Source organism: Dicentrarchus labrax, unplaced genomic scaffold (assembly GCF_905237075.1).
Source record: "Dicentrarchus labrax unplaced genomic scaffold, dlabrax2021, whole genome shotgun sequence".
NCBI lineage: Eukaryota > Metazoa > Chordata > Actinopteri > Moronidae > Dicentrarchus > Dicentrarchus labrax.
In genome coordinates, this window is record NW_026136712.1 from 21,406,852 (window position 1) to 21,433,764 (window position 26,913).

Genomic DNA, 26,913 nt, shown 5'->3' on the forward strand with positions numbered 1-26,913 from the left:
AGATTAATTAAAAAAATAGTGTTTAAAAATAAATGAATTTAATGATCTGTTATGGCCACATTTTAGATTAAGTGATCGGCTAAACTTCAATTAAAAAATTTAAAGATTTGGACATTTTTAGAATGTATTTATTAATGTAGCAGGTACAATGACTATTATGAAATATGGTGAACATTAATGTCAAATTTTAGTTGAAACTGTTTTAGAAAGAGGTGTTTCTGTTATTTAGTCCACCCTCATTGCTGTAAACAAAATAAAAACGACCTGCGTTGTATCAGACTGCGTTAGATTGGTTCCCATCCTGCAGGTCGGGTTAACTCTGAGGGCGGGAGAGATAAACAGGACAGGAAATCAAGAAAAAAACATGTGTTGCAACATGCAATGTGTTTCCTGTAGCGTGCACAGATTTACAGTCTCATTTATTTGTTGTGCCAGTAAAACAAACGGAGCAGTTTGACAGTCCTTTTTGATGGGTTGTGTTTTTCCCCTAGAGGCACCTGGAAGTGAAACTGAGTAATCAGCTCCACCCTCCTGCCCTCACTCCTCCGCTTCCTGTTCTTTACTCCTCTGAACAGATCAGACCGTACAGTAGTTAGTTCACCTACGTCTGTGTATTCAGGAAAAACCAAAGAATCAGTAAAACAACAGCAGACGGTGGAACAGACGACCGACTGTAAGTACAAACACACACTGTGATCTGAAACGGCTGTTCAAACTGCACTCACTGCATGTACGATTTATACTTCATTTCTTATACATTTTATGTCTATTTAAGTTGCATTTTGTCATACTCTCCAAGACTGGAACCTGTTGTAGGAGCTGGTTGTGATTTTAATGTCATTGCTGGCATGTGAGAACTTGTTCAGGTTGTAAACTTCCCAAACTGGAAAAGCTGCACATGTGAAAAACAGTAACGCCCATTTTATACACATATACACATACAGTTTGTATGGAGACCTGAGTGTGCCAGCAGAATAAATTGTACCATTATTCTGTTAAATTAAAATGCTTTAATGAATTAATAAGTTTTAATAATCCATTATAGAGGAATTAATTACATTTGCATTCAGATGATGCATTAAAAACAGATATCAAATATATAACTGACATTGACACTTTTATTCTGTCTTTTAAAGAAGAAATTAATTTATTTCATCGAAAGCGACTAACTGGTGAACATAGTGGAGCCAGACATTTCCCTTTTTATAGTAGTTAGGCATTAAAACAGAGCTAAAGGTGAGTGAATATTGGATTTACATTCAGTATTCTTGTTCTGCTGCCCCCAAGTGGCCAAAAATATCAGTTATTAGAGGTTTAAGGTTGAATGCAAATTAAATTAATAGGTTTTTAAATTGTAAAAGCTTGTAAATATCTAACATAACATCAAAATTACTGTTTAGTATTCAGATTGCCTAATAATAGACCAGGAAGTTTTAAAAGCTCTTCTGTTTTTCATATGCAGGCAGAAAAGTGAGAACTTCAGCATTAACGGGAATTTACCTTCGATTTGTGGATCTTAAACAACCAAACACTCAACTTTCATCAAGTAAAAGACTTCAGCATCAGTTTCAGGTGGATTTTCTGTGGAAGAAGAACTCAAAAATGGAAAACTTATTTGATTTTGAAGGCGGCTCTGTGGACTACAGAGCGTTCAGCACTTCAGCTGATCCAAAAGACGAACTCATCGCAAGTTTGACATCTTTCATAAAACTCTACAGTCAACATAAAAATTCCCTTCAGACCACTTCAGAAAGCTTCAGAGCTGCTCAACTTCATGAAATGCCAGTTTCTGGGAGTACGGCGTTCCACAGTCTGTGCTCCCTCTTCGGAGGAGTTACTGGTGCAACTGGTGGAGGCCTTTCGGGTGGAGTATTCGGGGCATTTGGGGCTATTGGCGCAGTAACTGTCAGCCGGTTCTGTGATGATGATATTAAGGCAATCGGTGCAACTGTTGGCGTTGTCGGCAGCGTATTAGGTGGTGCGGCTGGGGGAGCACTCGGCGGCGCTGTCGGCAGCACAGTCGGAGCTGCAGTTGAAGCAACAGGTAGCCGAGTTGATGCCGTCGTCAGCAACGTAGCATCGTTCGCCATCGGCCTTGCAACTGGTAGTGCAATCGGTGGTATTTTTGGAGGGGCGGTTGGAGCAGCAGGCGGTGCGTTTGGTGGTGCTTTTGGTGCTTTGTGCACTACGAAGGTTGTTGTGAATATGGTGGGAGAAATGGTGCGTGCAGCCAAAAATTCAGACTGTAAAAAAATGAAGGTGAACGTGATGCAGAAAACTGGAGATTTCAGTAAAGCCTTCAAACTGCTGGTGGAAGAGCTGAAGACAATCAAAGCTCTTTGTGACAAAATGGCCTCCAGTGACGTCGTGCGCAGTGTCGCTGGACAAACCGCGAAGACGCTGGCTTCTGTCGCCACGATGGAGGAAACTCTCAGGGACTCTCAGAGCGCCGCAGATCTGCCACAGTTTGTTTCCAGTGTTGAAGAAGCAGCGAGACTAAGCAAGAACATCACAGAGGAAGTGGAGACGACGAGAACAGAAGTGGAAAAACTTTTGGTTTTATTGAGGAAACCCTGAACAACATCAGTAAACCAAGAACTGGACTCAGAATACCTTTTTTAAAACTATTAATAACTCATTAAAAACAAAGTCTGTTAAGGTAACTTGGGTAAATTAAGTTAATTGTACTAGTTAAGTTAAGTTTTACAGTGTAGAAGTTAATATATGGGAATTAGTTACAGCGAACACATTCAATATTTAGAAGTATTGATCTAGTGGTTTAAAATACACCAGACTTGAACTCATTTTAGTGGGTTAAAGGATACCTTCAGTAAAAAACTGCTATAATGTCCCAGAGCTGATGTATTTAAATGCCTCATTTTGTCCAATATATCAATAATAATCAGTTAACTACAATATGTGATAATATAAGTGTTCATCATATTCGAGGAGCTTTAATCAATTAATTTGTTGATTAAAAATGATTAGATTTAATCCATTTAAGGACTTTCAGCTCCAATCCCTGTTGAATCATCAGTGTTAACTTTATTTTTCCACATTAGATGTGAGTAGGACAGTAAACACTGACTGTAGATGAATAATTGGCCTCATGAGAGAGAACTTTTTCTCCTGAGAGCTGCCGTTTTGATCGATTTTTAAAGATCTGCAGAGCGCAAAGGTGACAAGCATAGAAGCTGCCACAATTTTATAAACTCCAAACTCCCTAAAGAGTAAAAAAATACACCATCGAGGGTTTAAACTTCATGTTCAGTGTTTAACTCTCAGATATGAAGCACTGGTTTCTTCTCAACTCGCTCTCTAAGTTGTGATTCTAGTGTTTTTATGAGCTGTTCCTCATGAGATTCCTCCTCTCGTCTGCATCTGTTGTCTGCCGCCTCTTTATTTGAAGCAAAAAGTTATTTTATTCTCCTTCCAACACCTGGCAAACAGTTTGACATTTTTGATGGAAATTAATTCTAAAACTCAAAGTTGGACGTTGTCCTAACAGATGGTCCTTTAAAACACACACAGGTTTATAATTGACTCATTTCTAAAGACCAAAGAAACATATTCAGGAATCTGTCATTCAGAATCAGCAGGTGTGTGTTTATCTTTTAATTACAGAAACTGTTCGAATCTGGATTGTACAGATACTACAGGACGTTTTACACCGTAGCTGTAACATTATGAGAAAATTGCAAAAATAAGGTCATAATTTTACAAGAAAAGTCAAATTATTAGTTTTAATTGCATAAAAAATTTAAGTTTTGTGTACATCCAATTTTATAAAATATAATCTTGATATAAGAATAAAGTCGTAATTTTATGATAAAATCATAAAACAGAAGATTATCTTTCAACTAAAAACAGATTAATGTGGAAATAAATGTGAACATATTATTAAACCTTGAAGAGAACAAATAAGACTTCCTTTGACCTTCAGAATAAAAGTTTTAAACTAAAATATGTTTGTTACACAGTGACCAAGACTTACTGCAGCAGTTAACGACTGTAGTGAAAACAGGAATATTGAATATAAAATGTGGTTCAATAAACGTAGTTAAATTTTTTATTTAGCTTATTGTTTATTTTAGAAATGACTGATTTTTTTTAAAATTAGCATATTTTATGCTAAATGTCATACACCCTCTTATTTTTTACAAAATGTAACTAATATTTTTTCTGGAACAAAAGGATTAGTTACTTTTTTTGTATCCTGATTACGTAACTTACTACATGTAATCTGTTACTCGCCAAGCCTGACGATGGATCCTATTGTCTCTGTTGATCCTCTGATTTTCCTCTAGCGCCACCTTGAGGACAACATTTAAATTTAAACTCGGGTTTATGACCAAATACACAAAAGTATCCTTTGCTCAGAGTATTTTTAAGAAAAATTGTAATCCTGCTTATTATATTTTTTACCTTTGTTTTTCTGTAACTGCACTCTTGTATTAGTTACCCTGTTTGTATCCTGATTACTTAACTCAGTTACATGTAATCCATTACTCCAGACTCCTGATTACGTCGTACAAATGACCCTAAAAAGCAAGAAGACAGTGAATCACAAACGGTATAAAATGTTTTATTTGTTGAAATGCAGAAGCAGAGTAGAAGTTCCTCATTCGTACACTTCAGTATTAAAAATAATTTAAATATATTACAAATCTAAATTTTGAGAGACCTACTGGAGGACAAAGAGATGGTGATTAATATTCTATTTAAAATAAAACCAATTAAAAATCACGTCTTTTTTTAAAATGCATTTTTAAGAAAGCTATCAAAATGATTTACGAGCGGTCCGTCCGTCGTTCGAGTCACTTCTCGCTCTGAGCCGCGTTAATGAAGCACTCTTCCATGTAATTGTCTTAACGAGCTCAGCAGACATCCAGTGTCGTTAGCATCAAGTGCTGCTAATATTCACTCTCTTTAACATTCGATTATTCAAATCACAGAGCGTTTCTACAATCATCCAGCTTCATACTTTATTCAGAAAGGTGCCTCGCTGTATCAGACCGTGTTCAGTTGTTCAGATTGGTGTTTGTGTCTGTTGGAAACATTTTCACCTCTGCATTCTCAAACATGCGAGAGAGCGAGCTCGTTGCCACAGTGAGTTTAAACGTCTAATCTTTTGTGCTTTTCTAGCTTTCAGTCTGGTCTGTAGCTTTCAGAGCGAGATGTCTGAGGACACGTGGAGCTGTTGTCCCGGTTTCCACTTGGCGCTGCGTCGGCCGGCGTCTGTCCGTCTGTACGGCTGGTTCCTTAAATCTGAAGACAAACACACACACACACACACTGAGGAACTACCTGGTAATGTATACATCAAAACATCTATGCTGTAACATTAAGCTTCAGTTTAGAGTCATAAACCCTTTTTAAATATGCAATGTAGCCAAAAGTTTGTGGACGCCCCCTTTTAGTCTGGAGCTGTTTTTCATATAATGCTGCAGCACAATATTGTAGTATAATGTGTAATGTAATATCTTGTGGAAGTCTCATAGAGGGGGTTAACTCACTTAATTTTGGTTTATTAACATGAGAAATTGAAGGTGATACTGGTTACTTGTTTGGAATTAATTCAGTTACTTGAGGCGTATGTAGCTCTATGCCAAGAGTCACCGCTTGTGCGTTGTTAGGATGTACACACAGCAGAAATATTCACAGCCACTGCTAATCAGACCAACACTTTACAGACGCTTCTTGTGTGTCTTTTTGGGGCAGTGTGCATCACCGTGATGGACGCCTATAAACAGGAAGAGAAGATGTTTCTACAGACTTTTTAGTGGGGTTGTTACTCAGAGTGACTTTTGAGCATAAAGCAACCAAATGTATTATTTATTTAGCTGAAAACCTCAATAGTTTACATGGAGACTGTAAGGGCAGCATTTCCAGAGGATCGCGCTATGGAAACCGGTTTCAAAAGTTTGTATTTTCAGGCCCCAAGGGAAGGGTGAACGAAAGGCCAAAACACAACACAAATCTACTGTTTTATGCAAAAAACGTCACATAAACATGGGTGCTAGGGTGCTTCTTTGTGCTAGGATTGCATACGGGGAAGTTCATTTCAGATTTATAGCTCAAAAGCTAAAGTTGGGCCTCTGAGAACCTGCGTAAACAAAGATTTTTATGCTACCATATCTTTTTTACAAATCAAATGTAAGAACACTGAAATGATGTTAAGGCTAATTCACGAATAAATCTAAGAACAGTTTTATAAAAGATGCCTCAGAACTGTATCGGTGTTAAATCAAAAATAAATCTGAGTAATTTGCCGTTGAGTTTGAAATACTTTTTGTTGTTGTACTTTCAGTAACAATGAATGTGCCGCTTTTAAAAAGGGATGAAAGGAGCCGACAGTTTGAAATGAGCTGGAAGAGAGACCCCGACGTCTCTGGAGGAAACTCTCTGTCGCAGCGCATAAAGACGGTAAACAGCTCCCAGAATCCTCTTTCATGAGCAGACAGTGACTTTTAAATTTGCATTATAGTGAGAATATTATATAGGAGACAATAATAATATCTGTGCACTTTATTATTTACTGTCTGTCTGCCTGCAACTGAGATTAGAGGCTACATCTGATGTTTTATAACACATAGTGACCAGAGAAAGTGGTATTTTTGTGCTACATATAAATAAATACAGAACATTAAATGAGCTGTACCAGAATATTGTTAATGAATAATCATGTGTCAGTCTGTAATATGATGTTCCCCCCAATAAAAGACAAAGATGTGAGTGTTGTTGAATGTGTTTCAGGTGCACTGAGAGAGCAGCAGCTTCTGTTCCCTGTAAGGAAACACCAGCAGAGTGGAAGACAAACACACCCACGGAGCACCGAGGGATTTTAAGGAGTCACCTCGTCGCTGAAGACGGAGTCGCAGAAGAGACGAGAGGAACGTTTGGCAGAACGAGCCGTGAAGGGCACGGACTTTAGAGCTGAAGACACCAGAGAGACAGCAGGGACAGGAAGAGACAAACAAGAGAAGCAAGGACAAATGAAAGTGAGAAGTTAAGGAAAAAAGCTTAAAAGAGTGAACAGGATGAAATGTTTACTGCAGTTTGAATAAGGAAAGGAGGCAGGTTACAGTCAGAGTTCCCTTTTTATGGAATTGTTTGACATTTAGGGGAATAAACATTATTTATTATTATTTCATTCTGAAAGTGAGATGAAAAGATATCATGTCTATTCATTTCATACAGAGCTGGACGTAACAATGTGGTTAGCTTAGCTTATAATATTTCCGGGATCTTAAAATACAATTTTCTGTCTTTATTATCTATTTTTTTTTAATCTATAAATCATTTTAACAATCACAAAGTTTTCTTACACCCCTTAGAAATCAAGAAGGCCTCGCAACCCACCATGAAGCTTTGGTGACCCCTAGTGGGAGTCCCGACCCCCAGGTTGGGAACCACTGCAGTAAAGTTACTGTAACAGACTGTGAGTGTGTGTGTGTGTGTGTGTGTGTGTGTGTGTGTGTGTTCCCCTGGGGCGCTGGGTACCTGTGATGATGTCCTCGATGGCTCCATCCTTCCCCTCCCTCACCAGAGGAGACACCTGCCTCCTCTTCAGCTCCGCTATCAGATCCATCTGAGGCAGTTTGGACGTGACAGGAACCTGAAACATCAAACGCGTCGATGTCAAACCTTTAAAAGAATCATTCCGCTTTCTAACAGCTCGGATCTTATTTTGGGACTTTTGACTCGGCTACTACTCATAAGAAGAAACATCCAGTTTTATTTATATCGCTCAGATTCGAACTCATAAATGCCCCTCACAGTGCTTTACAATCTGTACAGCATGTGACAGACTCCCCCCCGGAGGGTAATAATAACACAGCACAGGACGGGAAATACGAGCAGTCAGACAATCAGACAGGTTGTAAACAAACCTGCAGCTTAGCCAAGTTGATTTGCTTCGGCCTCAGTCAGCGTGTGTGTATTAATACTTCTGTGAGTCACTTTCACTTGTGTGTTTCAGTCTGAGCCTTCACTTACAGCCATCTTGGACCGGACCACATTTACCTTGTTGTGCTAATTTCTACATATTATATTATTTAACTGTACACAGAAATCTGTTGTTGGGGACACTGGGGAGCAGGTTGTTTTTCTTTTTTTTGTAAAGGTAAGTGCAGAGGTACTTTGAACGTTACACAGAAGCAACACATTTTCCGCCTATTTTATGTTCTATCTCTGTGAATTAAAGGTTTATTTTGACCAAACCAGAGTTGGTGATTGTTGGACAGACTGTGGAAAGATGGTTTTGTTGAGTTTTATTTGGTTTCTCTCCAGTTTAAAAGGGTAAAGTTTAAAATGACCGCTTTTGTTTATGGAGTTTGGTTGGCTGTAGTGCCCGTTGTTCTGGTCTGAGATGCTGGTGCTCTAGTGCGACATCTAGTGGCGAGTGAGTTTTGTACACATAACCTTTAAATACAGGTTAAGTACTTAGTTTCAAATGAGGACTTGAAATTTAATGCAGTTTCTTTTTGTTCAGTTAAGTTTCAATAAAATGTGTTACGATATCTGCGAGGTAAAATGACAGTTTTTTTCAGTGGAGTCTGGTAGCTTTGAACAGAAGGATATAACGTCTGTTTCTAGTTAAACTACAGGTCTATCTTTATAGGGATCCTTTTCATAATGTCACACTGAGCCGATCAGTGCCAAAAATGGATGTACTTTGACTGTACACAATTCCCCCAAAGGACACAGTTGCAGCCAGTTTCTCGGCTGCCGGCTGCAGTGCTCTGCCGCAATACTGGACCAACTTCAAAAATTGTCCTATTAGTCACTTAGACACATAAACATTGGAGAATAAAGTCCAGGGAGAAAAATATTGAAGTTCCCCTTTAATTTGGTGAGCACAGTGTTGTTATAACCAATAAAAATTCTGGACAAAACTATCCAAATAAGATCTACGTCGCAGTAAACAGGTTCTATTAGCAGTTGGCAGGAGGCACCTCAGTGGCCGCTACTGAGAGAAGTCGAGCTTGTTTGTTGTTTTCTGTTGCTGCTTGTAGTGTATTGTGTTACCTTGTTCCCAGTGACTTCAGGTTTAGGTGGAGTTGACGGCGTTTCGCAGTTCAGGACGTGTTTCTTCCTCTGCTCGTTCTCCTGCTCAGCTTGCTGTCAGAAGAAAAAAAACACCACTGTTTCAGTATCTTCTTATCTACGTCTGAAGGTCAGGTATCGAGTATACAGTAAAAGCTGCTTATCAGAGAAGCAGACATCTGTCCGTTCATTCATGCCCAGCAGTCAATAAAACCTGCGTTATCTGACCTTGTACGCTTTGATGAACCTGACAAAAACAGGGAAGAACACGGAGGGTGGAGTGGTTTTAGAGTTCTCTCCGAAGTACTCCACAGCCGAGTCGTACACATCCTGGAAGAGAGAGAAGATCTTCAACTCGTGACCCAAATAAAGTGTAGGAATATATGACCATTGTCTTCTCGAAGTAAGAACATCTCATGTGCTTAAGGTTTATTTTTGGGGTAATTAAAGCTGACCTGGGCAGTTTTTCCGTCAGCTATGAGCGAGTGGAGCAGCTCCGTGTTGCTGAGGAACGTCTGCAGCACCGGGTTGTCTTTTTCTACAGAGAACTCCCTCCTGGTCACCTCCATGCCTCTCTCCAGAGCGCGCACGTCCTGCAGGATGCTGTCCAGAGACACTACGACAAAGGCAAAAAGGCAAAAAATAGGGCTTCAATTTAACGTTTTCTATCATTGCTCACCTGCAGCCGCACGCACCTTAGGTTTCTTTATAGTTTAAAATTAATAGTTAATTATATTCACATCAGCAAACAGACAAATAGCTTGACCTCCTAAAAGCTTAATTTATTTCTTTAGACAGGGTTTCTGCAGGTTTTAACCTTTTAAAATACCATTCATGACCTTTTTAAGAACTTTATGAATGCATGTTAAGACCTATTTTACATCCATATTGGCAAAGAAAGTACAAAGGATATGAAGGAAAATCAGTATTGGTTCTGTGTCAGACCAAAATGTATTCATCCCCAAAACACATTTAAAAGTGAGACTGAGAAATGTAACATTATACAAGGAACATTAACTAAACATTTTAAATAAAGAATATTTTAAAAGATGACAAGAATAAAAGAATTAATCAGATTTAAAATCAGATTTAAGAAAAAAGGATTTTTAGACTTTTTAAGATCCTGTGAACATCCTGTAGAGTGATTCATATTTTTGTTAAAATTCAACATCTAAAACCTAAAACAAAATGGTGCAGCAGCTAAAATAAATATCAAATAAAATTCTGGTGCACAGGTGGACAGTAAGTGTACAGTGTCTATGTACGTAATGAGAACAGGTTGTAGCTCATAAACAGGTAATATAATAATAATAATAATAGACATAATGAGATGTAAATGGTTGAGTAAGCAGGTGGAATATAGAAGGTATGGGTAGAATATATATAAACAGTACCAATAAGTTTATTACAAGTACAGTTCTGTTTGTTCTTTTTATTTTATTTTTATACTTATTTATTCTTTTGTTGCACATTTTGTAAAATATTTCTTTCATTTTTGGGCAAATTAAAACTTCTTTTTGTAAATCCTCCTGGCGCCTGCGGGCTCGCTCCCTCACACCGACGTTACAGTAATTATATTATGTGGTATTAATGCTGATTTAAAGGTCACGCTGTGGTGTCGGGGGTGAGAGGAAAGATAACCCGCACAAAGGAAAACTGATGAACAAAGTGATCTTCCTGCTGTCGTAACTCCTCATTAACATTTCAAACACACTCACATCTGCCACTGTGACTGAATGTACGACCCATAAATCCATTCAGTTTAATACAGGACACAACTGGCTTAAATACTGATGTTAAAGAATGTACATGATTTCTGCCATATTTAGCTTTTCCTTTATTTTGTGCTGAATAATTTCACTCAAATCTGTCATATTGCCATTAAAGGAAAAACCTGGTGTTATTCTATATGACTGACTGTCAACAAATCCTATGAAAAGACCAAAACCAACATTTTCTGCTCTGTGGCTCAGCCCCAAGAACATTCGTTCCTACTGAAGACGTAAATCTTTTTACTGCTGCAGAGACTGGGGATGATAACTTCCAGAAGGAGGGGGGGCACTACAATCTACTGCTGCTGCACCTCAACACTTCATGTGCTCACCCAGCGCCGCCTTGTCCAGGAAGTGCAGCTCTGTGTAGAAGGACTGGACCTCCGGGTATTTCTCCTGGATGATACTGGCGATGAAGTGCAGCAACGTCTGCTTACGGTCGGTAGATTTGGTGTCTAACAGCTAAGAAACGGGACAGAAAATGATTGGATTACTAATAGAAATCGTCAATACTAGTCATAAAAAGCTGTTTCGTGGTTGTAGTACAAAGAAAATAGACACACTGTGGAGTTTAAATGCACTTTGTACTCACCAAATCTAAACTCTGCAGGCGGAAGCCGTATGCTGCCCCTCGTTTGCTGCTGTTCATGTAGTTTCCAAACGCCAAGATGATCTTTAAATTAGAAACAGAGTCAGACACTACAGCATCAAAATCTGCCCATAAAGTATAAGACACCGAAACCACTGCTGAAGTGTACATGTACATGAATATACAGGGCGACCAATGAGACGATTTCTGTGAGTGACGATGCAAAAGCTTAATGTTCAGCTTTATAAAGAGAGTTTTTGTTAGAAAAACCTCATGAGGTTCTTCATTACTCCTCTTCAGAAGACTTATTGCTCCACATTGTCCAGCTGCCGGAGCCAGTGTGGGTCATATATTCTGGTCCTGCCCATTATTAAAGTTCTTTCTGGCAGGAGGTTCATAAAGTTTTACCAAAAGTACTCCAGGTGGGCATTTAGATTGGAGATCTTGTATCTGTGTGTCCCGCTTATATCCCAATAAAAAAAATTAAAAAAGGAATGTCACATAAAACATTATATTTTAAATGAAGAACTTTATCTCATTTCTGTCTCAAACTATAAATAAAATTTGCCCCAAAAGTTTCCTTCCTAAAGAAGTATTTTCTAACTATTCAACCAGAAAAAAAAATCACTAAAGAAGAACAACTTTTTACTAGGTTTAGCCCTTAAGTCATCACATAAAGAGCAATAAAACCCTCTGCCTGTGTTGTATCGCAGCCTCTCTGTGGTTTGTTTCCATAGCCGGTCTGCTCCGACTGAAACTGCTGTTTTTATCATCTACGTTGGTGAATTAAGGATTTATTTGCACCAAACCAGAGTTGGTGATTGTTGGAAAAGTAGGAAAGGTTTTGTTGAGTTTTATTTAGTTTCTGTCCACTTTGAATGCAGTTACGATGATCTGTGAGGTAAATTTACTGTTTTTGTCTCTGGTGGAGAGTGATAGTGATATTACGGCTGTTTCTGATTAAAATAAAGGTCTATCTCTGTAGGGAGCTGAGCAAAAACAAGCATGTTTAGTGGACGTACTTTGACGGCTGCATTTGTTACCAAGGTTTAAGTTTTAATTTACTTCTGGCAAAAAAGAAGCACTTTTAGTTCACATACATACTGACTGGGTTAACTAACGCTAAGCCATAGCAGCCCGTTTTCTCATCTAACACTGAGAATTAATGGTTTATTTCGACCAAATCGGAGTTGGTGATTGTTGTAAATACTGTGGAAAGACTAACAAAGACAGTTTTGGTTAGTTTTATGATTAATTGCTTGGTAAAATGACTGGTTTTATCTATGGAGTCTGGTTGGCTGTAGAATCTATTGTTTAGGTGATGCTAGTGCGACATCGAGCAAGTGAATTTTATATATATAACCTTTAAATACTGGTAAAATACTTAAATACAGACTTGAAATTGGCTGCAATCACTACTGCAATTATTACACAACTGAACTCTACAATACAGAGTTGGTTTTTATGCACTCAGATTCCCATTAAAAGGGTTATTCAACTTCCAGCCTTTGCAATTAGCACCCAACTGTGCAATTTCACAAATGACTCTGTATCGCTCATAGAGGCATAATGCAGAGTCAGAGTTAAAGTGCAATCTCTAACATTACTCACACAGCAGCTGGGGGTTGTTAATAGACGGTTCTAGACTCACCTCGAGGATTTTCTTCAGCTTTCTGGAAGATTTGATCGACATCGAGGCGGCGATGAGGGCATTCAGTTGCTGTCAGAAAGAGTTGGAAAGGTTGAGATTATTATTTGTTTCTGGACTCAGATCTAAGCTGTATAAGATTACAACAGCCTGTCATGAATAACTCTCATTCAGGGCTCTTCGGTTTAAATGTATTCAAATTTCAATATCTTTCATTACTGCCAATACCATATTTAAGCTTTTGTTCTTCACAGAAGTGAACCAAATGCTGAAATATAGGTCTACTGTGTATATTTTGTTTTGTTTTCTAGCACGCCTTAAAATCAAGAAGGCGTTGTGACCCCACGTGAAGCTTTGGCGACCCCCAGGTTGGGAACCACTGGTCTCTTATTTAAAATACAGTTCAAGCAACAGAATCCAGCTGAACCCCCTCCTGAACTCACAGGCTGTATGAGCTGGACGCTCTCGGGGAAATTGCCCATGAAGGTGAGAGTGCTGATGCGCTGGGAAAGCCGCGGGATCTTGCTGAAGCGCACCATGAAGAGGTCCTCCTCGCTGAGCTCGTCCAGGGGCCTGCCCTCGCACTCGTAGTTGTGGATGAGCTTCATTTCGTAATCCGTGGGGATGAAACGCTCCAGGAGCTCGAGGAAGTCCAGGCTCAGAGCTCTCTGGTTGTACCTGTGGGGGACGCAGTGAAGGTTCTCACTCGTGTACAATAATGAAACTCAATTCAGATGGAAATATCATCCAGGACAGGAGATTCTGCTGTTTTATAGTCGTATTATTTTGGTACATACGTCTCTATTGCGCAGCAGATATCAGATGCAGCCATTCCTTCCTTGCGCAGGGTGATAGCCAGGTTTTTGGCCCTGTTGGGCTCCATTAGAGACACTTTACTGGGGGTCTTGTGGGCCATTTTCATCTTGAGGGTACCCAGGTTTATAGGCGTGGACTGGGCCTTGGTCTTAAACTGCTCCTCAAAAGCCGCCATGTTGAGCTCCTAAGAAAGGGAAGAGAAAGAAATACGAAGAGAGAGAATTCAAACTGACGGATGTGGTTCAGGTGTTGGTGATGCAGCTAACAGACGGACGATACAGCAGGAAAAAGCACAGACAGACTGAGACGGTGGAAACATGGCGTGGTCCAAACCTCTAAGACTTGCTCGTCGTCCAGCTCGTTGAAGATGGTTCCTGTCACCTGGTTGGATTTGAGGGCCTGCCAGTTTAACAGCGGCATGCAGTATTTGGTCTGAATGGGCTTTTTAGTTTTACAATCTAGAAGAAAGAATGAAAAAAAAGGTTGTTTATTTTTTTATCTTTGCTTTTTCTTGCAATATTTTACGTTTGACATCTTCAGCCATCTAAATGTAGCTTTTTTTAATTAAAAGTTTGTTAAAAACTGTTGAATATAAATGGCATTAGTCTGACTCGACGTCCAGATGGCCAATTATCAGACTAAATAACACACTGCCAGAACACATAAATGGACTAAAGCTGTTTTCCCTAAACACTGTCATAATGTGACAGTTTCAGAATTTAAATCACATAAAAATAAACAAAAAGCCTCTAAAGTTACCCCCCCCCCACCAGCTCTCACTGTGGACTCACCTGAGCTCCCGTCCCCTGATGTCTGGGTCGTACCACCTCCAGCAGCAGGCAGCAGGGGTGGAGGAGCTGCTGGTGGTGGTGGCGGCGGAGGAGGAGGAGTTCTGGTTGAGCCTGGAGGTGGAGGCGGAGGAGGAGGAGGTGGAGGAGGAGGAGCTTGCACTGTCGCTGACTGCAGAGGACCCTCAGAGAGGAGGGGGGCATCAGCCTTGTGGTCATTACCGGAGTCTGCTTCTTCTTTAGCTGTTGGGAACAACGATGTGGTCTGTACGTTTATAAAACCTCGAGATAAATCTTAACTTGCTGATGCTCAATGCTTATACCTGTTGAAGTGGTCACATGATCAGACCATGTTCAGCAGAGGAAAAGTCCCACACAAAATAAGAGAGGAGTCAACTCCAAAGCATCCAAATCTGAATCTTCATCTATGATAAATCCCACTGGATCTTAAATCGGAGGCGTGTTGCTGATTGTTATTAGCTTAGTTAACACTCCCTAAACAGTATGTAAGGGCGGGTGGTGTGCAGTGTGCACATGGCCAACGATAGATAGATAGATAGATAGATAGATAGATAGATAGATAGATAGATAGATAGATAGATAGATAGATAGATAGATAGATAGATTCCAATAACTGCTGGAGTGTCCAGAAATGTTCATGTTTCTACATTTAGAAATCTTTTGAATCGCTATCTTTCTTATTTTTATTTCATCAAATTTGATGAAATACAGGTCAAATGTTTGTATTCTTTATATTTATGACTCAATTTCAATACTTTTATCAATTATTTATCGACTTATATGACATTGTAGCTCAGGTTGAACAGATAATGGGAATATGAATCATTTCCAGATACTCACAATAAGCAGAAGTACCAATTAATCAGTGGTGGACCGTTTTTATTGCGGAGTTCAGAGGGTTAAATCTGGTCCACAAATACATTATTATTTTTGTCTAATTTTAGTTGTTGTTTAGTTGTTAGTTGTTTTTTTTAAAGCAATTATTACATTTTCAAGCAAAGCTGCAAAAACAGAACATTAAAATAATGACTTAATGTCCTTTTAAACCTAAAATACTACAGGAGAGGTGAAATACCCCCACAGTGCCCCGGCTCTGACCTTTTTGTATCACATGCTGGATGACGGGGACCACCTGGATGTCCAGGTGTCCAGAGGGGGAGCGTTCCATTCGGACCAGCCCCTGCTCCACCAGAGCCTGGACTTTAACCTCCAGCTCCCTGAGGGCCTCGGTGGATCGGTCCTTGTCCCGCTCTCTCTCTCTCTCCCCCTCTCGCTCGAGCTCCCTCTCTTGTTCCCGCTGCTGCAGGAGGGTCACCTGGGCGCAGGACTCACGCAGACTCTCCTACGACACAGACACACCAAGAAACATCAGCAGGTCCGTGTTTGTGGACCACGATATCGCCGTAAAGTGGCCAGTCTGGAGCACACCATGTGGCCAAAAGTATGTGGACACGCAGCCTCCACTCAGTTGGGAGTAGAGTACATGTTTCAACCCCGAATAATTAGTAATCTATGAAACGGATGAAAATAAGACCCAAACATGAAGAGGAGAGCGGCGTACGTTACCTTCAGGAGCTCCACTTCTTTTGTGGTCTGAATGAGCTTCTTCTCCAAATCGGAGACTTTCTCCATCGCCTCCCTCTCACTCTCCTGAAGCCTGCTGCTCAACTGTGACACCCAAACACAACTTTCATTCATGCATCATGATTACATAGATTATACAGGCGTGTGTGTGTGTGTGTGTGTGTGTGTGTGTGTGCAGTATCTCTACCTGTGTGTTGTGTTCCTGCAGCTCCTCCATGTGCTCCAGCAGAGCGTTCTTGGTCTCTGCGTCCTCCAGCAGAGCTCCCACATCAAACACGTTGTCCAGATAGGCCTGAATCTGCACCAGCAGTCTGTCGCTCTCTGTGAACTTCAGCGTCTGCACACAATGAATGCTCTATAATGTTCCACATTTCAAGGTTTTAATGTAAGGGACTATAGGAGTATGGGGGTCAAAGGTCAAACTTGCCTCTAGGTAGTCGTCCAGCCCATGACGAGTGAACTCGTACTGCAGGTGGACCCTGAAGTTCATGTTTTCCACTGAGTGCACCACGATGTTGATGAACTGCATACAGGCCACCTGGTGGGCAGACACAGTAAATACAGAGACATTAATCTTCACACACAGGCTGCTAGTTGAAGGCAGGCAGAGAGAAGCATTTTCCAGGACCTTTCCAGGACCTTTCCAGGAGTTTTTTCACAATACAGTACACCACTGGCTCATAGGGTTATATAATTTACCGTTAGGCCTCATACTGACACATTTAACCCCAGTTTTACTCCTCTATTTTAAAGATTAGGGGTTTACTAGGGGAGACTCCACATGACTACAGTTTTCCTCTAAACTTTTGCAGACATTTTTGTCCTTTTTGTGGACCCATAAATTCAAATTAAGCAGAATTTTTATTTTATTTTACAGAAATTAATCTTCTCACCTTTTGGCCTTTTAAAATAAGAAGTAGAAAGTGTTTGTTACACGTACAATTAACACTGCTGTGCCTGTATTTATTAACCACAAGAGAATTCTGTTCGTGGCTCCAGAAAAAATAGACTCGATGCTGAAAAGATTGCTGAAAGTCCAGTCTGGTAAACCTGCCTTTGAAGTGTCGCACCGCGCAAGTTCTCCATCCAGCAATGGAGTTTCAAACAAAATACGTAGGCAATCTGAGTGAAGAGCTAAACTAGAATTTTTCCAGGATATTTGGTCATTTTAATAATGGAAAACTAGTCTAGAAATCTCCAGGTTTTCCAAGAATGCTTGGGAACCCAGAATTTTACTCAAATGTTCAACAACAAGTGTGATTATTATTGGTAGTGATTATGTAATTATGTCAGGTTTTAGTAGTTTGTGAAGCAGAATTGTGAGTCTTAAAATAAAATAACTGAATATCTTTGTTTTTTAGACCAAGCGATTCATTCTATGACACTGCAGCAACCTCGCCCTCAGTGTACGTTTATGCTGCATTTACATTAAATTCAATGTTTGCATTGAGTTGACAGCTGAAAACAGCGACTTACCAATGTGCACATGTTGTGAAAGTAATATTAGTTCAAGCAAATGAGCTTAGCAACATTAAAAAGTATTCAGCTCAGTGTCATATCCATTTTACATAACTGCACACAATCTGTTTAGTTAACAAGAAGACTGACATTCTGTCTGAGAGCGTTCTGTTATAAGACTGATTACTCCTGTTCTTTCTTTCTTTTGTTTTTTACATGAAGGCTGGATTTAAATGCTTGTAGCGTGTTTATATGTAACAACAGAACAAATGTAAGTGTATAGTCTGTCAGAGTAAACATACAACTAGTCAGTTCCATTATTTTACATACAAACTTTACATTATGGAAGCTCTGTTGGAAAATGGAGTTCTCCTTTAATTACAATGAGCTTTTACTGATTAGCAGCATCAGTCTCAGACAACCAGGATCAATCAATCAATCGATCAACTCCTCTCTCTCTGTGCTATTACTGTACTATCCAAGGTGGTGCTACGTAGGGTTGGGAGGGTAAAAATGTAATCTGATACAATAACTAAAAAATTTAGTCAGTAATCCAAGTATCACAATATGAAAGTAACTTGATTACTTTCTGGTACTTTTGGATTACCTCAACAACAAATAAAGAGAAATTAAATATCAATAAGAAATATGAATGTAAGTAACGATGTGAGAAAACGGAAATGTGACCTCTGCTCGTGTGTTTTTAAAGAAAAACTGTATTTTAAAGTTGTAATCTCGCTAATAATCCCAAATATTACTGAATGTAACTGTAATGTCTTGTTTTCTGGAACTGTAACAGATCACAGTTACCATTATTTTGGATCCTGATTAAGTTACATGTAATCTGTTACTCCCCAAACCTTGGATTACAGGCTGGGTCTTTGACACCATATGATACAGTACCATACACAGCTCCGGATACAGATCCATAACCTTGTATTGGACCGTTCTGGGCTGGTTGCTGCTGCCCGTCCTACTTCATATATCTGACACACAGGCACAGATTTACCATGAAGTCGATGTTGCTGTCTTCCTTGCAGAAATACTCCATGAGCTTCTCAAAGCGACTTTTCTCTCCACACACCTGAAAAACATTAAAAAGGAGCAAGAATTACAATCAGATCCCAGCAGGCACCTGGAAGAGAGGAACCACAGCTCTTTTGTTCTTTTTACTGAGAGTATCTGTCGGAGCGTTAAATCTGGGTGAAGTCCTTCGAGACGTGTTTTTGATGATGGACCGGATAAATAAACTTCTGCATTATGCCACATGTACACACATGGGGGCAGTGTGCTCACACAGCCACAGATTACAAACAAACAATATTACAGTAAAGCTTTTAACTATCTAGACACGACTCACACAGTGTGTTAATTATTATTATATATAATTATGTATACCCAATGACAGTGCTGTATTGATACAGGAGAATAGCTGCTGTTTGTTGTGAATATAGTTCCAGATTCAGCCCAGTTTAGGGATGCAAATAATGGAAAAACAGTTAATATATAATTTAACTTTTACAGTAAATTAAGGGCTAATAATTCACAGTAATTATTTTAAAATAATATAGATCAAAATCCCAGTAGTGCATTGTGTTTCTACAGTAACCAGTCATTATATTACTGTAAAAATACAGTATTTTTAACGTGAAATGACAATATATTGTAATAATTCACAACATTCGGCTGTAATATTCAAATATATTCAAAATGTCATTCCAGTAGTTTATTGTGAGAATTTCTTGTAAAAAACCTGCTGCTACACTCTGCATTGTGCAGGATAATTGCTATGTCAGACAGACTCGTGTGCTCTGCAGCGAGCTGTTGCATAAACAAGCCTTCAGTGTTTTTCCCTTAAAGCACAGCGAGCGAGGAAAATGTGGCTGAACCATAATTGTGTTTTCTTTAACTAACAGCTCAGCAGATTTCCTGTCTCGTCCATTAGCAGCAGTCTGTCTGTGTCTGCAGTCTCTTACTCTGCCTCCCTCCCCACCTTTTTTTGCCCACTCATGTCCACTAAATAATGCAGCACGCCAACCTGACAGCCTGCACCACCCAAAACAAAGCCCACGTTCTGCTACTGAGGGACACATAAGCCGGCTCCTGGCTCGGCGCCGCCTGCCTCTACTTTACGGCCACGAGCGATCTATCTGGCTCTCGCCCACGTACACGTCGGCGTCACTGCGGTACCAAAACAAGTGCCACTCAGCGTGATACTCAAGTCACCGCTGTGGAAACTGATACCGCACCAATCAATCAGTCAGGTTTTTTAATTTATCACTCCTTTAAAGGATAAGTCTGGTAATTGTTTTTTAATATTATCCCATAAAAAGATCAAAACAAACAATGCTAGAACTGCTAACAACTAGAAAGCCTCATTTATCTGCTTCCTCTGGGCCAAAAACCATTAAAACCACATCAGTGAGCCACACTGTTGCACTGGGTGATATGTTCCTTCATTACCAGGCCCCAAATACTCGCTACAGCACCAAATGTGGATTAATCCGCCGCTGAAAATAGTCCCCAACAAATGCACTATTTACTGATGTTAGAAGAAAACTACAGTGAGCAGCTGTTTCAGGAAACTACTGAACCTTTTTACAATGAAACTTTAGATTTGTGAGCCGTTTTTTAACAAACAGCAACTGCTGACAATCTGAGATATAAGATAAAGAATAATAATTGTATCATATCACATCTTATTGAAATAGGAATATGTGATGTCTTGTTCAAGTATCTGAAATCAATATAATGATAATGTGAATATTGTTTAGCTTCAGACAGTGTGAATCTTAATAAATGAAAAAGGTATTTTATCCTGATGTATCACAGAGAAGAAGAAAAGCACAGGTGTTAATAATTAACGCCACCATAATGGTTCCAGTAAGCTTTTACAGTGTCATTCATTTTATTATTAACACCTTTTTCTACTTTGACACCTAAAACGTCCATGAAAATACATGTACTGTCCCCTTAAAGGACCAGCCGAGGTGTTTTAGCTCTCAAATAGCAAATACTATTATATCATTATGCTGTTTTCCTGTTGTTCCATTGCTTTCTATTTATTTCTGTATGAAATGAAACGACTGCAGACGTGCAAGTTTCAAAAGTCTGTAAATACATTTTCATACAAGAAAGAGTGAAAATTGTTAGAAATGTAGATTTATAGGATGGGTTTGCAGAATGATTTTGATGCACTCTGTAGATAAATCCACAATCTGAGAACGATCTGACTAAAACTTAGACGCACTTTAATTCAAATAAGAGTGACTGAGGTGAGGTTGTAGTACAGCAGCCGTTCAGTCTAATTAAACTGTTGTTTTAAGTGTTTCTGTAATTGGAGCCTGAATTAAAATGGCAGTGGACGCTCGGTGAAAAGCAACAGCGGTCGGCACACTTTAAAATCCCGCTGTGGAGCTTGTTGAGGGGCAGGTTTCTTCCTAATAATAGCCCCCCCTGGTTCAGGTTTATTCTCCTTCCTGTCTGGGATCTGTTAGCGACAGTTGCTGCTCTCTCAGGCGGAGATGAGAGAAGGCCAAGGAGAGGTCAGAGGCCACTCAACAAGTGTTTCACATATTTACGCCTCTTCAGTCAGTTTGGTCTGGGGGGGGCAACTGGGCAGAGCAGCTGACGTGGGGGGGGGCAGGTGGGTCTGGGGTTCCCCCTTAACCTGGTTTTCAAAGCATTAAAGGGCTGCTGGTATGTGGGTGCTGTGACACTAACACCACGTCTATGTTCAGCTTGAGACCAGTTTAAAATAATGTCTGAATGTGGGTTGAGTCATCCCTGCTGATGCTGGTTACTGTAGGTCGACCGGGAAGTTAAATAGTGAACTTAAAGGACGACGGGATTCTTAAATGAAGGAATTTAACTCAAGTTTGTGTCACTGAATGTAGAAACAAGTTATTGAAATAGAAGAGAAAATAGCTTCTCTTTTACCAGTAAATCACTTAATTTTAGGATTTTAAAACCTTTTCAAACTGTTTTCAAACACTCTTTTTTCACAAATCATTTTCCAGGACCTTTCCAGGACATTTTCCAGGAGTTTTTCTTGGCAATAAAGGACCCAACCTGCTGACAGACGTCATATAAACTGCGCCTTTGGGCAAATGGCTGGAAAGCTAGTCTCTAAATTTCCAGGTTTTCCAGGACACATGCTGTTCTGTATAACAAATTATTATTTTTTAAAATATTTTAAAATATATTTATAATTGTATTAGAATTTTAAATGTAATATTTTTATTTGTTTATTTATTTCTATTTATTATTAGTGTTTTAATGTAATATATTTGTTTTTTCATTATTTATAATATATTAATTATTTGATTAGATTTTTTTAATGAATTGTCTTTTTTGGTGTATTTATTTATATTTATTTATTTTAAATCAAATATATGTATGTTTTTCATTATTTATAATTTATATATATATATTTATTTTATTTTAAAGTTATTTACTCATTTTAGACATCCATACATCCATTTATTTATGTACTATGATCTAATGTATATTATTATTTATTAATTCTGTTAATTCTGTTCCAAGTAAAATACCCAAATAAGAAGAGTTTTGGTATAAAAACCAAAACTAAGATATAAAAGACGTCATTCATTGATAAAATCAGTCACACTGAGAACAGGAAGTCAGATGAACAGTCTTAGTAAAAGTGTAAAAAAAAAAACCTCTTTGAAGTTGTCGAAGGCGGAGAGGATGATGTCGTGGCCTCCTCTCACCAGACACACGGCCGCCAGCAGCTCCAGCACCAGAGCTTTGGTCCTGAGGAACACAATCTATACGTTTATTCTTCGTCTGAATTCAGTCTGTTGATAAAGTTTCAGATCAGAGCAGCTCGATAGTTCACGCTCTCCGTACCTCGGGTTTCTGTTGTTGAGGCTCAGTGTGATCTCGTTGACACAGCAGGGATGTTTCATCACCAGGTTGAACCCAGACTGACACACACACACACACACACACACACACACACACACACAACTCATCATAGTGTCTACAGAGAGCGACACAAATGCTCATCAAAGATCTAATTTAACTTCATCAGGTGTTTAATACTTAATGGTAACTTTTATAAGACGTATTTGTTTCAGCATGATGACCTTTTGTATGGAAGCACATTTCTGCCAGGAAAATTAAACAAATATCAAATAAAAAACATAAAAAATACTAATGAGAGTCCAAATTTAGACTTTCAGTTCACAATTATGGGATAAAAAGACAGAAAAATTATTTTCTACATCAAGATTATGATATAGTAAGGAGAAATAATTAGATACTAAGTCATAATTTTGAGATAAGTCCTGGGCATCCGACAGCACATTATCTTTCAATCATATCAATAAATCACCCGGTCTGCATATTTCCACCTACGCAATATTATCGACCGCCCCCTCCCACACTGCCATCCTTGTAAACCTTGCACCCCGCATCACTACTGCAACTCCCTTCTTGGTCTACCTACAAAACCTCATAAACTTCAACTGGTTCAGAACTCACAGAACCCCCCATCCACACAACCCCTGTTCTACACAACTCACGGCTCCCGGTAAAACTCGCATGACTTCAAAATCCTCCTGTTTACGTTCAAGGCCATCACAACCTCTCCCCTCCTTATCTGTAAGAACTCCTAGCCAACCCTTCCCGTTCCCTCAGATTGCCTCTCTGTCCACCTCTGCCCTCGCCGCGACATGGGGCAGGGCTTCAGCCGCTTGCCCCCAACTCGGAACACCACGGACCAGGAACCGGACTCTCTCACACTCTAAATCAATGTACGGTGTCCTCGAGGCCCAGAGGCGCCTCAATAATTTAATGTATTATTATTATTATTATATATATATTTGACACTGATCTTAAAATTCTGACTTAATATTTTGATTAGGAAAGTCAAAAGTCAGAATGTGGACTTTGTATCTGATAATATTGACTTAGAAAGTCACATTTAAACTAATTTACTAACTCATAAATATGACGGTCTCCTAATTTTGACCTTAAGTGATTTTTTTTTTGTGTATCTTGATTATGTAAAGCCCAAACTTGTGACTTTGTATCTGATAATCTTCACCCAGAAAGTACATTTCCTGCCTTTATATCCTAATAGATACTTTGTATCTCATTAATAGTTTTATTAGTTTTAAAATTTTCCTGGCAGAAATGGTGCTCCATACAAAAAGCCATCCATGATGAAACAAAGTAGTTTCTTTACAACATGACGAGCAGCTGGTTTTAAATACCTGATAGTTCATGATGGCACGTAAACACATGATGCAGAGGTGAACGTCGTCCGTCTGACTCACAACACGAGAGCTCCTCAAGGCTTTCCTGTTTCAGAGAGAATTAACTGAAGCGTTAAAATATTTTATTGTATTGTGATTGTGTGTTTTTGGATCAGACACAATCGATTTATCAATCATCATTTCTCACATTACAGGACACTGACGCAGACAAACAGGAAGCTCCCTCTTATCTAATCATAGGTTGGTGTGTGTCTCACTTCACACGCAGACAAAGTTACTATGACAAGAATGCTTCAGATCAGATTTCTAAGAATGTGTGTGTGTGTGTGTGTGCGTGTGTGCGTGTGTGTGTGTGTGTGTGTGCGTGTGTGCGTGTGTGAGTGTCTTACAACTTCATTTGCAGTGTGACATCAACTCAAAGTCGTGCTGTAATTTGCTGTCAGCACATATAAAATTATTTTCTGACTTTAACAGTTCAGACAAACAATTTTATGTCCTAATTTTTATTAATATTTTATATTTTTAAATTATATTTATAATTGTATTAGAATTTTTAAATGTAATAATTTTTATTTGTTTATTTATTTTTATTTATTATTAGTGTTTTAATGTAATATATTTGTTTTTTCGTTATTTATAATATATTTTTTATTTGTTTTTTTAATTAATTGTCTTTTTTGGTGTATTTATTTATTTTAAATCAAATATATATATTCATTTTCATTATTTCTAATATATATATATTTATTTTATTTTAAAGTTATTTACTCATTTTATACACCCATACATCCATTTATTTATGTACTATGATCTAACGTATATTAATTAATTCTGTAATAGCTTAATATAGTATATAAATAAATAAATAATAAATAAATATTAGTACTCATTTCGCCCTTGAAATTAAAATCTTGGCCTCAATGTGACGAACAAAATTAAACTTAAAGATCAAACTAAAGCTTAGCTCAATTCAACAGAATAAAAGTTTTAATAAATTGTCTAATAATAGTTTCCCCCATACTGAAGTATATTTTTCAGTCTCTTTATTGACCACAGACAAGCCATTATTTTAAAGCACATGTCTGCTACTGTTACATATCATATAATGCTGATTCAGCTCAGTCAGACCTTTCTAACTAACCCTGGTTGGTGTTTGTGGGACAATCCCAGCCAAAGCTACCTTAAAGTAACTTAATACATTCATCATAGAGCCTCATATTTGATATTTCCTCCTGTTGTACATCTGTATTTGTAGTCCTGTATTTCCTCAAAGCATCAAGATATTCACATTCTGTTTGTTCAGACATGTAGAGGAAGACCTTGTCCACTTCCACACCACATAGGGGATCAATCAGAGCTTGGATTATGGAATTATGAGTTCAGGTGTATCATTGGATCTGGCTTTATTGTGCACTGATTTTATTTATGGGGTGTGTCACATTATCTGTCAGTGAAAAACATTGTTGTGTTTTGTTCTACCTCCGTTAGGGTATCTCAGGATTAATTCCACTAGCCTAGTTGGTTTATTAAGTTAACTCCTTCACATGCAACCGTCACACAGTCCCGCCTCACCTGACTGTGAAGGCCTTACTGGCCTTCGAGGCACTGTGAGTAGGCGAGTTACTGGCACTTCTGCTCAGATCCTCCGCTGACTTGTCCGTAGCTTTGCTTTTGTCTGCGGGCAGCGAGCCGTTGTCCAAAGAGTCTGCGTCATACCTGCGGGCCACAGAATCAGTTCACTCTCATACAAATGTAGCACATGGAGGTATGCAGGAGATCGGTTGATACAGTGGCGGGAAGCGGTTGTGTGAGGGAGATAAGACGGACAGAGTTGAGACCTGACAAATACTGCTGATACATACGTGACAGCGCTGTGGGCGAAGGACAGATAGTCCACAAGAACATCTAAGCCTTGGTTCTCCTCGTTCAGGAACTCCTCAGCCCAGCTGCACGGAGAGAGGACATTTGGACTCAGTGGCACAGCTGGAAACAGTAACACTAACATTTTAAGATTTAAAAATTACACTTATTCTCAAGGTCTGCCCCCCCAACAGTCGACTAAACTGAAGAGTCTTCTGCTGCATTCAGGTGGAATCAGGCAAACCGGATGTCATCCATCCATTTTACTTGACAGTTTTTGTTTAAAGTGTGAAGTTTAAGTTTTAAATTCTTGACACTGTTGTTTATTGTGTTCCCATGCAGATAAAAGTCTTTACAATTACAGTCTTAAATGCTTCAGTTAAACACTGTTCTTGTGACTGTTATTCACTGCGCTGTCCAGTGATTATGTCGTTTTTATTTTAAGATTTTGTCCGAATTTATGATCTCAATTCTTTAATTTGTGTTAAATAATCAGCTTAAAAAAAAGTCTTAAAAAAAAGTCTTATGTTTCTGAACGGGAACCAGAGTGAGACTCACCCGATATAATTGGTCCTCAGGGAAATCTCCAACTCTCTAAGGATCTGAGTGGATTCCTGGACACGTCTCTTAAACTGAGGAAACACACGAATCAGGTCGGAAGGTCAGTAAATGATTAATTGGTAAGAAAATGTAAAAGATGCCACGACATTTATTTGTAGGACTTAATAGACAATCATATAAAAACGGCTTCCTGCGAGAGAAACAAACACTGTGAACAGATTAAATGAAAGGAGGGAAAATAAGAAACCACATTGTTTCTTCACTGTGTCAAATAAAGTTCAAATATTTACTGCTGCTGCTACAAGCTGCAGTTACACAAGAGAAGACAAGAAGTCTGAGCAGTCCTCTGCAGCACTGGGTCCCAACCTTTTTCCTTTGCCCATTTTATATTATTTATTAAACTGACTCAGTGACATATTTAATGTATATTTCATATTATATTACAAACAGTGAACTCAGTAACTGCAGGATGTTTGTGTAAAACCAGAGATTTGGATGAATTTTGAGCAGATATTGATACAAT

General features: G+C 38.8%; 2 protein-coding genes across 7 annotated transcripts in view; one reads left to right on the forward strand and one right to left on the reverse strand.

Annotated features, from left to right (window-relative positions):
- The first annotated feature begins 489 nt into the window (after nucleotides 1-489).
- LOC127373488 (keratin, type II cytoskeletal 1-like) lies at nucleotides 490-8,222 on the forward strand. 4 transcript variants are annotated; one of them, XM_051418013.1, is made up of 4 exons: nucleotides 490-673; nucleotides 1,463-6,426; nucleotides 6,757-7,001; nucleotides 7,338-8,222. In XM_051418013.1, the coding sequence occupies exon 2, from the start codon at nucleotides 1,603-1,605 to the stop codon at nucleotides 2,575-2,577; it is 975 nt and encodes a 324-aa protein (XP_051273973.1). In that variant the 5' UTR covers nucleotides 490-673; nucleotides 1,463-1,602; the 3' UTR covers nucleotides 2,578-6,426; nucleotides 6,757-7,001; nucleotides 7,338-8,222. The 4 variants fall into 4 exon arrangements, with proteins under 4 accessions (XP_051273973.1, XP_051273972.1, XP_051273974.1 ...); XM_051418012.1 differs by having other exon boundaries at nucleotides 1,463-5,310; nucleotides 6,311-6,426; nucleotides 6,757-8,222; XM_051418014.1 differs by having other exon boundaries at nucleotides 1,463-2,659; nucleotides 5,146-6,426; nucleotides 6,757-8,222.
- fmnl1b (formin-like 1b) overlaps nucleotides 4,570-26,913 on the reverse strand; it is a 35,568-nt gene continuing 13,224 nt past the window's right edge. Inside the window, exons 4-27 of one of the 3 annotated variants that reach the window (XM_051418010.1) lie at nucleotides 26,388-26,461; nucleotides 25,832-25,915; nucleotides 25,542-25,685; nucleotides 23,967-24,054; nucleotides 22,597-22,673; nucleotides 22,407-22,500; nucleotides 18,734-18,808; nucleotides 16,694-16,804; nucleotides 16,454-16,603; nucleotides 16,249-16,350; nucleotides 15,781-16,024; nucleotides 14,665-14,904; nucleotides 14,207-14,331; nucleotides 13,855-14,057; nucleotides 13,501-13,735; nucleotides 13,061-13,129; nucleotides 11,413-11,493; nucleotides 11,153-11,282; nucleotides 9,504-9,664; nucleotides 9,277-9,378; nucleotides 9,031-9,123; nucleotides 7,504-7,618; nucleotides 6,857-6,936; nucleotides 5,170-5,268 (exon numbers count right to left, since the gene is read on the reverse strand). In XM_051418010.1, the coding sequence (XP_051273970.1) occupies nucleotides 5,263-5,268; nucleotides 6,857-6,936; nucleotides 7,504-7,618; nucleotides 9,031-9,123; nucleotides 9,277-9,378; nucleotides 9,504-9,664; nucleotides 11,153-11,282; nucleotides 11,413-11,493; nucleotides 13,061-13,129; nucleotides 13,501-13,735; nucleotides 13,855-14,057; nucleotides 14,207-14,331; nucleotides 14,665-14,904; nucleotides 15,781-16,024; nucleotides 16,249-16,350; nucleotides 16,454-16,603; nucleotides 16,694-16,804; nucleotides 18,734-18,808; nucleotides 22,407-22,500; nucleotides 22,597-22,673; nucleotides 23,967-24,054; nucleotides 25,542-25,685; nucleotides 25,832-25,915; nucleotides 26,388-26,461 (2,883 nt within the window). In that variant the 3' untranslated portion in view covers nucleotides 5,170-5,262. Of the gene's footprint in view, nucleotides 5,269-6,844; nucleotides 6,937-7,503; nucleotides 7,619-9,030; nucleotides 9,124-9,276; nucleotides 9,379-9,503; nucleotides 9,665-11,152; nucleotides 11,283-11,412; nucleotides 11,494-13,060; nucleotides 13,130-13,500; nucleotides 13,736-13,854; nucleotides 14,058-14,206; nucleotides 14,332-14,664; nucleotides 14,905-15,780; nucleotides 16,025-16,248; nucleotides 16,351-16,453; nucleotides 16,604-16,693; nucleotides 16,805-18,733; nucleotides 18,809-22,406; nucleotides 22,501-22,596; nucleotides 22,674-23,966; nucleotides 24,055-25,541; nucleotides 25,686-25,831; nucleotides 25,916-26,387; nucleotides 26,462-26,913 lie in introns of those variants that run through there. The other 2 variants (XM_051418008.1, XM_051418009.1) reach the window with 2 other exon arrangements.

Bases quoted from the DNA above. Each gene is read 5' to 3' on its own strand.
- LOC127373488 (XM_051418011.1), top strand. From the start codon at position 1,603: ATGGAAAACTTATTTGATTTTGAAGGCGGCTCTGTGGACTACAGAGCG.